Source organism: Ascaphus truei, chromosome 22 (assembly GCF_040206685.1).
Source record: "Ascaphus truei isolate aAscTru1 chromosome 22, aAscTru1.hap1, whole genome shotgun sequence".
Classification (NCBI taxonomy): Eukaryota; Metazoa; Chordata; class Amphibia; order Anura; family Ascaphidae; genus Ascaphus; species Ascaphus truei.
In genome coordinates, this window is record NC_134504.1 from 9905886 (window position 1) to 9921029 (window position 15144).

Below are 15144 nucleotides of genomic sequence, written 5' to 3' on the forward strand. Positions count from 1 at the left end.
TTCTTGTTATTTCTTGTAATGATTACTGGATTACTGGAAGAATGAATATACCCATTTGTAGCCACGGGTTTGAAGTGCGTCTTTGTCAAAATTCTTCCATCATCACCCACAGAGAGCTCTAAATCTAAGAATGTTATATGTTGAGAATCAATTTGAAATGTAAATTTGAGGTCCATCTCATTGTCTCCGAATGAGGAGAGTACAGTTGACAAATTATCTCGATCCCCATCCCAGACAATGATCAGGTCATCAATGTACCAGCCATAGAAAACCATACCCGCCCCCAGCCGAGCATTATCCCACACATAGAAGTTCTCCCACAGCCACATGTAATGGTTTGCATAGCTAGGCGCGAATCTGGGTCCCATGGCCATTCCACATCTGTAAATAAAAATCCTTCTCAAAAAGAAAATAATTATGTTCAAGTATAAATAATATACTTGATGAGATGAATTCTCTCTGGGTGGTACATAGTGAGATGTCATTTTCCAAAAAATATCTAACTGCATTTGTACCCTTTAGATTAATAATGTATGTATACGACGACACGTCACATGTGGCCCACAAACAGGTGCTTTTCCATGTGATATTGGAGGTGGAGTCGATGACATGTAATGCATGCCTCAATTATGGTCTCGATTTTGTAACGTATGGTTACAATAATCAATATACTGGGACACTTTGGACGTCATCGACCCCACCCCCGAGACTATTGGACGACCAGGAGGATTGCTCAAGTACGTGAATTTTAGGGATATGATAGAAGACGGGCGTTCTTGGATGTTTTTTGTTAAGAAATGTATATTCTAGAGAACTGATAACCTTTCTCCTGTGCAGCCTTGAGGAGATCTCGAAAAGCAGATTGATACCCATCAACATGGTCCTGCTTCAAAGGGAGATAGGAGGCAGTGTCATGCAGGAGTCTATGGGCTTCATTCAAATATTCTGTCCAGTCCTGCAGGACAATGCCTTCCTCCTTGTCGGCTTGTCTGATGATCATATTTTTTCAGATCATTTAAGTCTGATTGTTCCTCTCTACAGATCCTTCATGTATGGCACCATATTGCTGTCACACATATTTTCCAGATCTTGAAGCACCAGTGTGTAAAATGTCTCAATGAAACCGCCTTTCGTTTGATATGGAAAATATGTGGACGGCGCTTGAAATGGCGAGTGCTTTACACTCGCTTGTGATGTAGATGCATTAGTTTCTATCTCAAGATGGACCGTGCAGGAGGAAGGACTAATGTTCAACTCCATTTGTGAATCTGCAGTAGGCACACATGTCCCTGGTGAACTAGAATAACCCAAATTAGAAATGCTCAGACGAATCAAGAGAATAAGAGTTACATATATATATATATATATATATATATATATATTTGTTTGTATTTGCGAATCAATGATTATTAAAGATGCAAGGTATTTGAGTTTAGGTACATGGTTATTTTGCTAAGTGCAAAAGTGCTGATCAGGGCACTACTGCAATTTAATGAATAACCCCTGTAGATGGCTAATGTGACCAACAATGATGTGTGGGAGTGCGGAACGCATTGGGGTTGTGTGATGACATTGGTTGCGAATCCAATGGGAGTTTCAGTGCGATAGTGCCCAGATGTTCACTTTAGGAGATCAATGAATAACCCTTGTAAACGTCTAACATAACTCCAAGATGATACTTAGCGATGTGAAACGCGATGGACGAGTGAAACGCGACAGACATATTAAACATCAAGATCTGGGTCATTGACTCAGGTTTTCTACCTAGAGGACGTATTTTATTGTAAGCATGGATATTTTATTGATTGTACAATATATCTACATTGTGTCAACTTTCAGTGCAGTTTCTTTCTATCTCTTGATGCTACCATATGAAGTAGAAACTCAGTGCTGTTGAAATGGGGGAAAGTCTTCGAGATCAGTCACCAAATGCAAAGTTGACGATTTTCCTTCCTTCCCATACACAATGAGAGATTGCCATCAAGTGGTGGACTCTTAGACTGCACAAAATAACATTAAGGGTTATGGACCGAGAAAACATGTCTTATCATTGGGATTCCATTGAAGTCGAAGGCCATGATCCCCAAAACTCCCTAAAATCAGTGACGTTACCTAAAACAGGAATGGACATTATGTGCCGTGAGTTACCATGTTATCCGCTAAGATAACTATATGCAAAAGCAACATTCAAACTACTCTACTTCTCATTGGCATAAGCTTCCTGCCCTCTTATTGCAGGTATCTTGTGTTATCTTCCAATAACGTGATGTTAAGCACAAGATCTTCTATTATTTTCTGCGGGTGACACATTTTGGATCCGTTAAAATAATTTTTTATTTGAAAAGGGGTTTTCTACCTCACGTAATTAAAAAAAAAATTATTGGCCTTTAAATGCGTTAGATTGTAAACTCATCTGGGCCACGTTTTTCCTTTTCTATTGTGCGATGTTGGTTGTTGCCCTTATTGTATTATAATTCCCTGTATTGTCTCTTTTGCAAAGCGCTGAGTACACTGTGCGCGCTATTTAAATAGATACATGCATACAAACCGTTCCTTTTACCGTTATGCTAGTGGTCTCCAATATAATGCAACATTGCATTTAACCACTTCTGCTAACACCGTATCCTTACTTTTTATTTTAGTTTGCTAAATGACCTGCAGACCCAGCAATATCCTACATGTTTGTTTTTAATAAATCAGTTCTGTACTATAAAAAAAAAATGCTACAAGTATTTCTCAAACTCTGAAGTTTAATGTATTAGAATGTAACAAGCATTTTTTGTTTCTATAGCAACTATTTACAAAGTCACATCCCCTTCCTAAACAGGCACTGGCACACCCCTTTTTGAACCCTGCCCTCTCTCTAGCAGTGCACCAATTGTATCTAGTGCCTGCCTGGTCACATGATCTTCCCCACAGAACTTTGCATCTTTGGTCCTTTTCTGCTGCACTGACCGCCATTTGGTGAACCCTCAGCTGAATTTTCGCCAATCAATCGGCAATTTCACTGATTACTTATTGTGTGGATTGTATTGATGCACATATTAAAGGGGGGGGGCACAGCTTGGACTGCTGCTTTAAAAGAAGGGAACAAAGTGCATAGGTTATACCAATGACAATTTTACTGTGTGAATGGAATTGCAAAAGGTCTATCCATATGAATTTCAGATGGGATTTTTACATAACTCCACTTTTTGACACAAGACTAAAATAATTAAAAAGCACAAAAACACTGGCAGGAGGAATTTTATTATAATGGGAAAAGAACATTGCCGGTCCTCAGCATATTAAATTATTGATCCAAAATGAGGTTCACAAAAATTGTACATAAGTTTTGCTTCTCCTGGTTACAACAAAAGAATTAACCAATTACCATCCATCTATAAAACTACCAACGATTGGGTCAGTACTGCGAATGGTCCGCAAATTGTGTCAGTTTCACACAAGGTCACATTGCTTGAAAAGATGCGGAATTCAACCCGAAATACAAAAGGGCTAGAATTAGACCCAGATTCACCAAGATCAACTAGGCCTTTTGATCCCGATGAGGGATACAGATCTCTTTAGTAGCTTATTATTAAAAAAAAAAAAAAGAAATATGTACACACATGGATGTATAAGAAGTTTGAATGCTCATAAATTATAGAACCACAGTATAGGTAACTAAAGGTTGGCAGTGTTTTCTGTATGGCGCTTAACGGAACGTAAACTACAAGCCACATACAACACAAAATCAACATACAGCCATTTAAAGCCCCCCACGTAACAAACATTTGACTTTCGATACACTGAAACAACTAAGGCACCAATTGCCTTCCCTAAACAAAAAGTAAAATCAGACTGAAACCAAACATGTGGACTGTTTCGGTTTCTTCGGCAATTAACTTTTCGCTTCATCTGTGCCTCTGGGTGTTTGCCAATCTGGGGGTACCCAGCCTTTAGCCCACCCAGTCAGGATAAGGAAGGAGAGAAGCGCGCCTTGCCTGTGCGAACCAGTATTGCTTTACTTTGATTCAATAAGGGTCCACATCAGCACAGAAATGCAAGGCGTTTAAAGGTACGTGTTCGTATAATCAAAAGCACTCTGACACCAACACTCCTAGGTGAAACTGCAAGGACTATTTGCACAGACTATGAAATGCATAGTGCTTTAGTTAGGTGCTTGTGCAGGAATTATACCTATATAAAAGTAAAAATGTTGCAGCGGTTCTTACATTTGCAGGTACGGTATTTGGGATTGGGAGGCATTTCTTAGAAACTCCTTACAATTGTGACAGAGATAAACTAAGGCGCTCTCTCAACAAATGTGCAGAATAAATAAATAGCGTGACGATACTCCCGTAAACCAGCGGACTCCTACGTGCACTCAAATACACAGTGCGCTACTGCGGTGTCTGCGGCTCAAACCTCAAGGAATCATTCCAGGATCCCCAAGACAAGAAACAAAATACAAGGTGAGCGCAAGAAAAACACACTGGAAACTCCTCAGACTATTGCTGAGTCAATTACTTATTTGTACACATATAGTGAGAAAAGAATTCTCACTCAAGAGTCCCTATAACTTGCACTCCAAGTACATTTATTTTTAGGGGAGATGTAATAATCTCCGAGAATATAATTATTCCCACATAGAGAATACTCTTAAGGTATAATTATTCTCTTATGTACCACTTTAAAGAACATCGGCGTATCCACAGCAGGGATATATTGGTAGATATTTCCGCAGACACATTGTTACCAGAGTCTCCGTATACAAGGATATTGTATCTGCTATGAGAATACTATAGCAATTAGATACACACCCTGTTATAATTGCCACACTCTCTAGACCTATCTATTTGGCTTACATTGACAGTAGCATTCTAAAGCACTATTAACCACATAATTATCAGATTAGAGTAACAGACTTGAACTACAATCTGTAGGTTGATGGTATATATCAATGAACATTTTTGCCATATGTCCCACATACTAATACTATAATGTGTGTTGGATAAACAACTTGTGGCAGTTTCCGAGGTTGCTATCTGTACTGTATAGCCTTATAGCAGTGTGAATATTACACCTAGTAGATAACACTGTTGCATAATACCTCAGACAGCTAATCACGAGTACTATTATCTCCGAGGAGGTAAAGTGCAATAGTGACGCTGCAGAGAGGTATACTACCACCTTATTGTATATACACCACCAATCTGGAATTAGCTTCTCCACGGGGGATTTTTAATCACATTGTAAATAGTTAAACACAGTTACGACTTTTTGCGGAATAAAAAACTTTATTGTTTTTTTTGTATTTTCAGTGGTACATGAGAGAATAATTATACCTTAAGAGTATTCTCTATGTGGGAATAATTATATTCTCGGAGATTATTACATCTCCCCTAAAAATAAATGTACTTAGAGTGCAAGTTATAGGGACTCTTGGGTGAAAATTCTTTTCTCACTCTATGTGTACAAATGTTTATAGATGTGTCCCTTTGCACCAGAGTTTAAATAAATACTTACCTGTTTTGGCACGTGGGATAGAGCACTCAATCCACTTGTTTAGTTGAGTCAATTACTTATTATGTTATACACAGCCGGTGCACTGGTAGGTGCCAATTCCAGGCTCCACCTTTGACGTGAGGGTTGGTGAACCCATGGTGGTTGCTGTAATCTACTGAGAAGACACTAGGCGGTGCACAACCTAACAGAACTGTAAAGATACCAGTTGAAGTTTTAACTCGCACAAGGCCGTGTGAGTAGTGATCATATTATATTATACTTCATTGTGATTACCCCAATATTTGGTTGACTGGCAAACTGTGCACCTACCAGTGCACAGGCTGTGTATAACACAATAAGTAATTGACTCAGCAATAGTCTGAGGAAACTCCTTACAATGCCAGACACATGTTATTTTGCATCGATAGTGCCCTGGATTTGTACCAGCTCCGGATGCAGGGGGGTGCGGGAGACACGGCACCCTCTGTAGCAAAGAAAGAAATCCTCTTGGCAGTTTAACAGGTTAAATTGGTGACTGGTGATTTAAAATCATTGTCAAATTGGGGATGTTTTGGACATCTCATTTGTACCCCCTTTGTAGCAAGGTGCTCTGGTATATGCATGTACCCCTGCCCGAGGCCCTGAGATATTGCCAGGACGGTGTAGAATGTTTAGCCACCACCGGGAGAATTCACCGCCAGGACACCTCGCTGCTCGCGATGTCGACGACGCCATCTTTAAATGTACCGCGCCACTCTGAGGACATTGACAATGTTGCATCGGAGTGGCGGGCACGCGGGACATTTAAAGATGCCGGCGGCAAGATGTCCCGGCGGAGGATTGGCCGCGCATCCCAATCCGTTGCCAGGAAACCCCACGCACCAGGTTACGATCTAAAAACATTTTTCGGATAGACTTCAGTAACCCCTTTTCCGCCAGAGGTTTAACATAGGGGTGGCCAACTCCTGTCCTCAAAGGCCACCAACAGGTCAGGTTTCCACGATATCCCAGCTTCAGCACTGGTGGCTCAATCAGTGGTTCAGTCATAACGACTGGAGTTGGCCACCCTTGGTTTAATATCCCCGCCATTAAGCGCCGTTGCAGTTGTTGACCAGTTGCTATGAACGAAACCAACATCAAAAAGGAATCCACTGGATCACAATCTGCGTTTTTTCCTTCACTGATCAGCGTCGTCAAACTGTCCCACCTCTGCTCTGCTGTACACAAAAGACCACGCTATAGGGGCGGGGTGACGTAAACTTGGGAGGTAAGGTGAGCCTTCCTGCCACTCGTACTTTGGGACATTGTTCCGCTGGGCGTCAGGGTTAACGAGATCTTCTCTGCCTAAGGTAAGAAAAGGCCATGGGCGGTTACAATGACCATTAGCAACAGGTACATCACGGTGAGGAAGAGAAATGCGTTGGAAATAGCACTATGCGGCCGTTTGTGGACATTTGGCAGCGACCAAATTAATGCTGGCGTTTAGCCGCAAGCCACCGCCCGGACACGCAGCCGCTGGCCGCTTCATTGCCAAGGTAACTCTTGCCCTAAAACCCCCTGATCTTAACACTACTCCTACCCTAAAAACCTTAACCCGTTACCTTAAAACCCATAAAGTTAACCCCCTACCCTAACCGCTAAAAACCCCTAAAACTTCCGTCATGGTAGAAGTGGCCAGCAGCTCAGTGTCCGTCGGCAGAGGTTCCCATCCGGCTGTGTGGCTATAGAAAACACTCCGCCACCAGTGCCAAAGCCATCAGTAAAACCGCTCCGACTGGTCTCCATGCATATAAATATTACTGTATGATCTATACATAAAAGGCAGGATGGCTGAATCCTCTTAATCCGGACCAGTAAAGGGAACCCAAACTTAATATCCAACAACAATATAAGCAATAGTACAATGATTAAAATGGTCATTAATATGTCTAAAGTGCTCTACAAATGCAAGATTACGTTTTCTCATCACCCAACTGCCTATTTACCTTGGAAGAATCAACGTGATCAGGATTTGAACCTCTGAATATCTGGTTTATACTTAAAGCTGCAGTTCAGTCTTTTTTTTTTTTTTTACATTTATTTTTTTACTTCAATAGTTTCATGTGTGCAATCTCTAATTACCTAAAGAACTGTATAGCTGTAGGTCAATTCGTTTTCCATGTATTGATAGGTCGAAATTTGGTGACATATTAAAAGCTGGGATTTGTTTATAATCTGCTTGACTGGCAGTGGAAGCTCATGAATATTCATCAGCACTCCTGCACTGACATGTGCTAGAGGGAGGGCAGGGCTGACAAAGGGGTGTGCCAGGGCTTGTGACAGGACATGAAGGGGCAGTGCCTTAGCAAATGGCTGTTAAAATAGAATACAAGAAAATTGGTCTTTCAAAGTTGTTTTTTTAAAAACAGAAAATGCTAAAAGTATTTTTTCTTACTACAGGACTGATTTATTTTAAAAAAACACACATGCAGGATATTGACTGAACTGCAGCTTTAAGACACCAGAAATATCTCTCCCGTATATACTGGATTTGAAATAAAGTAAAAACATGAAATTAACATTTCCAGATCTATTTTTAAGAGAGAGAACAGTTTATTTGCAGTGTGGGGGGGGGGGGGGGGCAGGAGAAATGAACTACCCTTTCTGTCACAGAGTAGCACGGATGGAGGCGATAGGTTTGTGCTGCTCCAGAAGAAGCTGTAGGCAGAAATATTACATGTATGGTTCTGCATACAACGTTTTGTGGTTGGGAAGCAGCAGGTTTTCAGACCTGAACCGCGTTGATTTCAGCTCCCGGGGACACCCTGCTGCTTTCAGCGATATTTATCTCTGAAAGTGCTCGCCGTACCATTACCCGCTGGGGAAAGAAAATGGAGGTTTAAAATCTCCAGCGGCACATGGGCCAATAGGAAGCAGCGACATCATCCTTCACAGCTTCCTATTGGCTCGCGTGACGCAGGGGATTGAAGGAGAAAGTTACCAAACGCACCTACTCGTATCTCTGGAACCAGGGGGTCCCCCTGGAACTTAAATTAACTGTTCAACTCCCGTTAAAAAAGTATGCTCCTTTAAATAATGATTTTTATTGGACTACAGCAAGAGTGGGCCAACCCCAGTCCTCAAGGGCCACCAAGAGGCCAGGTTTGCAGGATACCCCTGCTTCAGCACAGGTGGCTCAATCAGTGGCTCAGTCGAAGACTGAAGCTGGGACTGATTGAGCCACCTGTGCTGAAGCAGGGATACCCTGAAGACCAGAGTTGTTGGGTGCCCTTGAGGATTGGAGTTAGCCACCCCTGTGCTACAGACTGACAACTTGTGTTACAAATGATCTCACCAAGTCATTTGTAGATGAAATGACAGTGTACAGAGCTTGCAAAGCCTTACTGGTCACTTTACGTGTAAACATGAAGCAGAGACCTGCGAGGTTTGGAGAGCTCTGTACGTTATCGATGGAGGACGCCAACGTTGCTCTGGTAAAAGGAGCCTCGACCTTCAACAAAATCTACACTTCAATACATCTACCAGAACGTCTTACAAAAAAAAAAAACAACTTGCGAGCACATCCACGTCTCAGACAGGTCTGCTTCCACTGCAGCCAGGGATTCTGGGAAACGACACACAGTGCTTCTTATCCATTTTAACATGGATCCCTATAAGCTTAGGCCAGCCGTATTCCACACCTTGTTCGGCACAGCCTGGGTTAAAAGAAGTGCCAGGCCTGCAACCTACTCACAGACAGCCTTCTGGGTCCAGTTAATGTGAATATAGTTACTGGCCTTGCAGTGTGAAGCTGGTAGTGGTTATAACCAGACACAAAACAGGTTAGCCAAGTAAAAAAAAAAAAAAAAAAAAAAGTGGCAAAACCCTCCACCTTTATTTGAACTTTGAAATACACAAAATAACTAGCAAATCAATATGGAGATTAGTCATTTAATAACGTTATGACATTTTTCCTTCTGTAAATATCTGTGTGTGTATAGATTGTTACCAGCAAGGTTGTAAACCTGCCAGATTTTCTTTTGTTTGTTGCACGAACTCTTACCATAGGGAAACGTTTCGCAGGTACCCGACTCTTCGTCCCAGTCCTCCCTCTCGTAGTCGGGGTTCTGCTCACAGACAGACGCGCTGGGGACACCCGAAGATCCCTCTGCGTCAGAATCTAAGGAGTCGTAGCGCTCAAAGAGCCCCAGCCGGCAGTCGCAGTCAGTCGATGCTTCAGAAGAGGCATCTGAAGCCGCTGGGTGCGTTTCCTCTCCTTCATCCGGCGTCCTCCACGGATTACTCTGCCGGGGCTTAAAAGGAGTGTTAACTTTACCTCCTGTGGGGGGAAGACAAGCACACGATGCAGGTCTGCAAAATAATAAGTTATAAGCAGTAACCGCATCCAATATATTCAGTTAAAGAGGCAACCCAAACCGTTTTTTTTTTCTTCATTTTTTTTTATTGAAACAGGGGGTATCAGGAGCTGAACCCTGTAAATTTCATCTCCGGGGACCCCCCGTTTCCGGATACTTAGTAGTGGGTAACGGTAGCCGCTCTAGAGTTCACTATATATATATCTGCTTTTCAAAGCTACCATGGCCCTGCAGACCAATAGGAAGCCATGATGTCATCAGGTGGCTTCCTATTGGCCCATGTGATGAAGAAGCTGAAAACTGCAGGATACCGGCGCCCCCCGTCGGAGATATCTCAGAAAGCCAGGGGGTCCCCAGAGATGAAATGAATGGGGTTCAGCTCTGGAGACCCCCTGCTTTAAGTTCACCGTCGTGGTTTCTATGACAATCCAAACAATACGGTTTACCATTGTGACAAAAAGCCCTTTACTGAAAGAACCCATTAGTGTATGTCGGTCTTCAACAGGTCCCCAAATCAGTTTCTTGTACTTCACCATATGAAAAAAAAAAAAAATATGGATTAACATGTTTCTTTATTTTGACCAAACTTCAAAAAATTAAAATAAAATCAGCAGAGTACACGCCCTACGCGATATTTCGAAACATTGAATTCCTTTGAGAATTGCCCTGTTTTTGACGATGCGCCAAGTTAAAATTCGCACCTATTGCCTCCGCGTCACTCCCCGGGACGTCCTCATCCCGCGGTCGCTCCGGCAGGCTCCACTTACATTTATTCCGGCCGGCCAGGCCGTCAGCCCGCGCACCGCCTGGAAAACGAGGACATGCCCGTGAGGCTCTAGGTACGTCATAAAGGCCGTGGGCACTGCCGTGGGCACATGCCGTACCGCGTACAGCACAAGCGCACCTAGGTCTCAAAAGCGCAAACATACCTGTTCTAGACCTTAATGGGGAAACCGGACTTTCACCTTGACTGCTCTGTTCCTCATCCCCCTGACTGATACAGCTGAATAACCCAGCATCGGCCTAAACGGTTAAAAACCACGTTAGAGAAACAACTCCCCTCCACCCCCTCCAAAAAAAAAAAAACTGTTTATATTACAAAGAAACAGAATTTGAAGGCGGATCAGAACCATTCGGCCCACCCAGCCTGCCCATTTTCTAATCCGCTGTAACGCTTCACACTCTTAAAGCTGCAGTTCAGTCTTTTTATTTATTTATTTTTTTACTTCAATAGTTTCATGTGGGCAATCTCTAATTACCTAAAAAAAAAAAAAAAAAACTGCATAGCTGCCGGTCAATTCGTTCTCTGTCTATTGATCGGCAAAGTTTGGCGACATCTTTAAATATGGGGAATGTAAATCGTTGCTATAGGAACAAGCATGCTTGTTAAAATAGGATACAAGAAAATTGGTCTTTCAAAGTTGTTGTTTTTTCGAACAGAAAATGCTAAAAGTATTTTTTTTTACTACAGAATTGATTTATTAAAAAAACACGCACATGCAGGATATTGGCTGAACTGCAGCTTTAACTGGCTTTCTTTCGTATTTATCCCAAGCATGTTTGAATTGCCTTACTCAATTAGCCTTTACCACTTCTGTTGGGATGCTATTCCATGTATCCACCGCCCTTTCTGTAAAGAAGTACTTCCTCACCTTCTCCCTTAGCTGCCACCCCGTCCGGCTTCAGAGATCGACCTCTTGTTCCAGCACTCATTCATATGAAACTCAATGAGATATATATATACAGTGTTCGACAAACCTATACATTTGCTCGCCCCGGGCGAGCGGATTTAACCACCGGGCAAGTAAATATTGGCCCAAGCAGCACACGTTTGGTACTAGGTGGCGAGTAGATTTTTTTGTGTGGCGAGTAGATTTTTTGGTGATTTATATATATATATATATATTTGAAGCAGGTGGTCTCCAGAGCTGGACCGCATTGATTTCAGCTCTGGGGACCCCCGGCTTCCTGAGGTACATACCTACGAAGGGGCTGCCAGTGTCTCTGCACAGTTCCAATGTCCTACAGGACAAATAGGAAGCCACAAGGGATGACATCACGGCTTCATATTGGCCCGTGGGACATTTAAACGCCCATATTGATCGCCACGCTGGGGCTCCTACCAACAGCAACGCAGATAAGTATCTCGGGAAGCAGGGTGACCCCAGAGCCGACATTAACTTGGAGAATCCCTGCTTTATGCAGAGAGAAAATACGCTCTGCATTTGGATTGACCGTTTTTCACAGATTTTTTTTAATTTTTTTAAAAAAACCTGATTTTTTGTATTATTAAAGCCGGTTTTACCGATTTACACCGACTTATTAATATGCTCAATATTTTTCACGGGTACCTATCTCTCTTAAACACCAACGACATACACGAGTTTTGTGCTCTGCAGCTGGGAAAACTGCCGCGTTGCCGGTAAAACGCGACAAACGGTGGGGAGGGAATAAATAAATCAAGCCACCTGCGTATGGCGGGAATCGAACCCGCGATTGGCCCCTTGATTGGCTCCTCAATGGGGCCCGGGACGTTAGCTTTTTTTCTATAAGTTCACCAGTACGTCTGTTCTGTTAGCCCAAAAAATGCCCCAATTATGGCTATTCTTGGCTTTGGGGTAAGGGGCTGGCACCTCCGGTTACACGGTTGGTTTATGTGGATGTGTTATGGAAGTTGGCAGGGATGAGGTTTACACCCAAACGAAGCGCCTGTATCTTATTGGGGATTTGGGTGGTGCAGCCGCTCAGAAGGAATCTGCGGCCCAGTGGAGGCTGGAAAACCACGTTACATCGACGTGAGCCAATAACATATTACTAATCGATGACTCGATTTGAAAGCAGCGAACATTCAGTTTACACAGATATCAGCGCGTACGGTAATGACAAGTGTAGGTAGGGAAAGTATCCCACTCCCCCACTGAGCTCCCACTCACCCCCTACAACCACTGAGCTCCCACTCACCCACTGAGCTCCCACTCAGATCCCACTCACCCAGAGCTCCCACTCACCCCTACAACCACTGAGCTCCCACTCACCTCTCACTCACCCACTGAACTCCCACTCACCCAGAGCTCCAACTCACCCCCTGCAAACACTGAGCTCCCACTCCCCCACTGAGCTCCCACTCACCCCTACAACCACTGAGCTCCCACTCACCTCTCACTCACCCACTGAGCTCCCACTCACCCAGAGCTCCAACTCACCCCCTGCAAACACTGAGCTCCCACTCCCTCACTGAGCTCCCACTCACCCCTACAACCACTGAGCTCCCACTCACCTCTCACTCACCCAGAGCTCCTACTCACCCAGAGCTCCCACTCACCCCCTGCAAACACTGAGCTCCCACTCCCCTCACTGAGCTCCCACTTACCCCCTACAACCAGAGCTCCCACTCACCCCCTCCCACTCCACCTACTAAGCTCCCACTTACCCCACTCAGCACCCACTCACCCCACTCAGCACCCACTCACCCCCTACAACCACTGAGCTCCCACTTACCCTCTCCCACTCACCCCACTGAGCTCCACTCATCCCCAGCAACCACTGAGCTCCCACTCCCCCTAATGAGCTCTCACTCATCCCCCACTCAGCTCAGCTCTCACCCCCTCCTACTGAGCTCACACTCACCCCTCGCTGTGCCTGGGGAGCCAGAGCCGCCTCTTCCCCTGCCATTAAATCACAGCGCTGCCTCCGTGCGGCCTGTCACGTGTCAGGCTCCGCGGAGACACGTGACTCTCTTCCTCCCGGGAACAAGCGGCGCTACACGGAGCCACGCCCACCCGCTGCGGGCCGCATTTCGTGGAGGCGCAAACAAAAAAGCGCGGGAAGGGGGTGGGGCGGGAAGGGGGCGGGAAGGGGGTGGGGGGGGCGGGAAGGGGGTGGGGGGGGCGGGAAGGGGGTGGGGGGGGGGGCGGGAAGGGGGTGGGGGGGGCGGGAAGGGGGTGGGGGGGGCGGGAAGGGGGTGGGGGGGGCGGGAAGGGGGTGGGGGGGGCGGGAAGGGGGTGTGGCGGGAAGGGGGTGGGGGGGGCGGGAAGGGGGTGGGGGGGGCGGGAAGGGGGTGGGGGGGGGCGGGAAGGGGGTGGGGGGGGGCGGGAAGGGGGTGGGGGGGGGCGGGAAGGGGGTGTGGCGGGAAGGGGGTGGGGGGGGCGGGAAGGGGGTGGGGGGGGCGGGAAGGGGGTGGGGGGGGCGGGAAGGGGGTGGGGGGGGCGGGAAGGGCGGGAAGGGGGTGGGAAGGGTGGGAAGTGTGCGTGCGTGCGTGCGTCACGCGGGAAATATTGTCTGGGAGATGCGTGAGGCGACATATAGAAATATAGCTATACAGCTATATAAATATATATCACATTTGGTTTTATTTTCTTTGCCAATAAATTATTTTCACTACAGCATGAGTGATGGCATCTATATGCACCTGAGTATTAAATATAAATAATATGGGAGTATAAAGTACATTATATATATTGTTTTATATATGTGTGTATATATATATATATATATATATATATTGTTTTATATATGTGTATATACATATGTAATTATACTCTGTCTTTCTATATTCATTTACAACCTTGTGTGTCATTGGATCTGCACCTTGTAGGGGTATTTATTTAGGACAATCTTATAGCTGCAGCCTGTATTATGTAACTGTTGGTGTCTGAAAGTAAACAAAGTTTTTCCAGAATATAGTCATCACATCTCAGGATAACTACATTTCCACCTTTGTTTGATGACTATACTCAGGTCATCCTGTAGCGTTTTAAGGGCCTCCTGTTCTGATTTGGACAGATTTGTCATTTGCCATTATACAAGTGATTTTCTCTAGTAACAGTTTACAAAAACCTCAACGTTCGCATAAAATGTCGAACGGTGGTGTGAACGTTGATCTGGATTTCAGATCTGTGAACGGGGCAGGGACTCCTCTTCCGAAATGTTACTTTTATGTCTAAAGCACTTATTTCCATGATCTGTTATTTATATTATCTGTTATTTATTTGATTACCACATGTATTACTACTGTGAAGCGCTATGTACATTAATGGCGCTATATAAATAAAGACATATAATACAATACAATACATATAATACAATACAATACAATACAATACAATACAATTCTAAAAGAGATTGGGTCCTGTAAATACAGGTAATCCTTGGCTTCTAAGGTATTACATTCTTGTGAAGCATGAGCCTGCGTGCAAACAAATTGGTTTCTCTTACCCATTCAAAGCAGTTAAACGCAGCTGGTGAGAAAGATAAGCCTTTTCGTAAAAGACTAATTTGAGCCCCGGTCAGAGAGATGAATAAC

The 15144-nt window shown here is 44.3% G+C and overlaps 1 protein-coding gene across 2 annotated transcripts; it reads right to left on the reverse strand.

The window, feature by feature from the left end:
• Nucleotides 1–5801: 5801 nt before the first annotated feature.
• COPRS (coordinator of PRMT5 and differentiation stimulator) lies at nt 5802–13613 on the reverse strand. 2 transcript variants are annotated; one of them, XM_075579569.1, is made up of 5 exons: nt 13470–13613; nt 10772–10865; nt 10544–10648; nt 9530–9805; nt 5802–6831 (listed from the first exon to the last, which is right to left on the reverse strand). In XM_075579569.1, exons 1-5 carry the CDS (start codon nt 13512–13514, stop codon nt 6665–6667), a joined length of 687 nt encoding a protein of 228 aa, XP_075435684.1. In that variant the 5' UTR covers nt 13515–13613; the 3' UTR covers nt 5802–6664. The 2 variants fall into 2 exon arrangements, with proteins under 2 accessions (XP_075435684.1, XP_075435685.1); XM_075579570.1 differs by lacking the exon at nt 10544–10648.
• Between the last annotated feature and the right edge of the window lie 1531 nt (nt 13614–15144).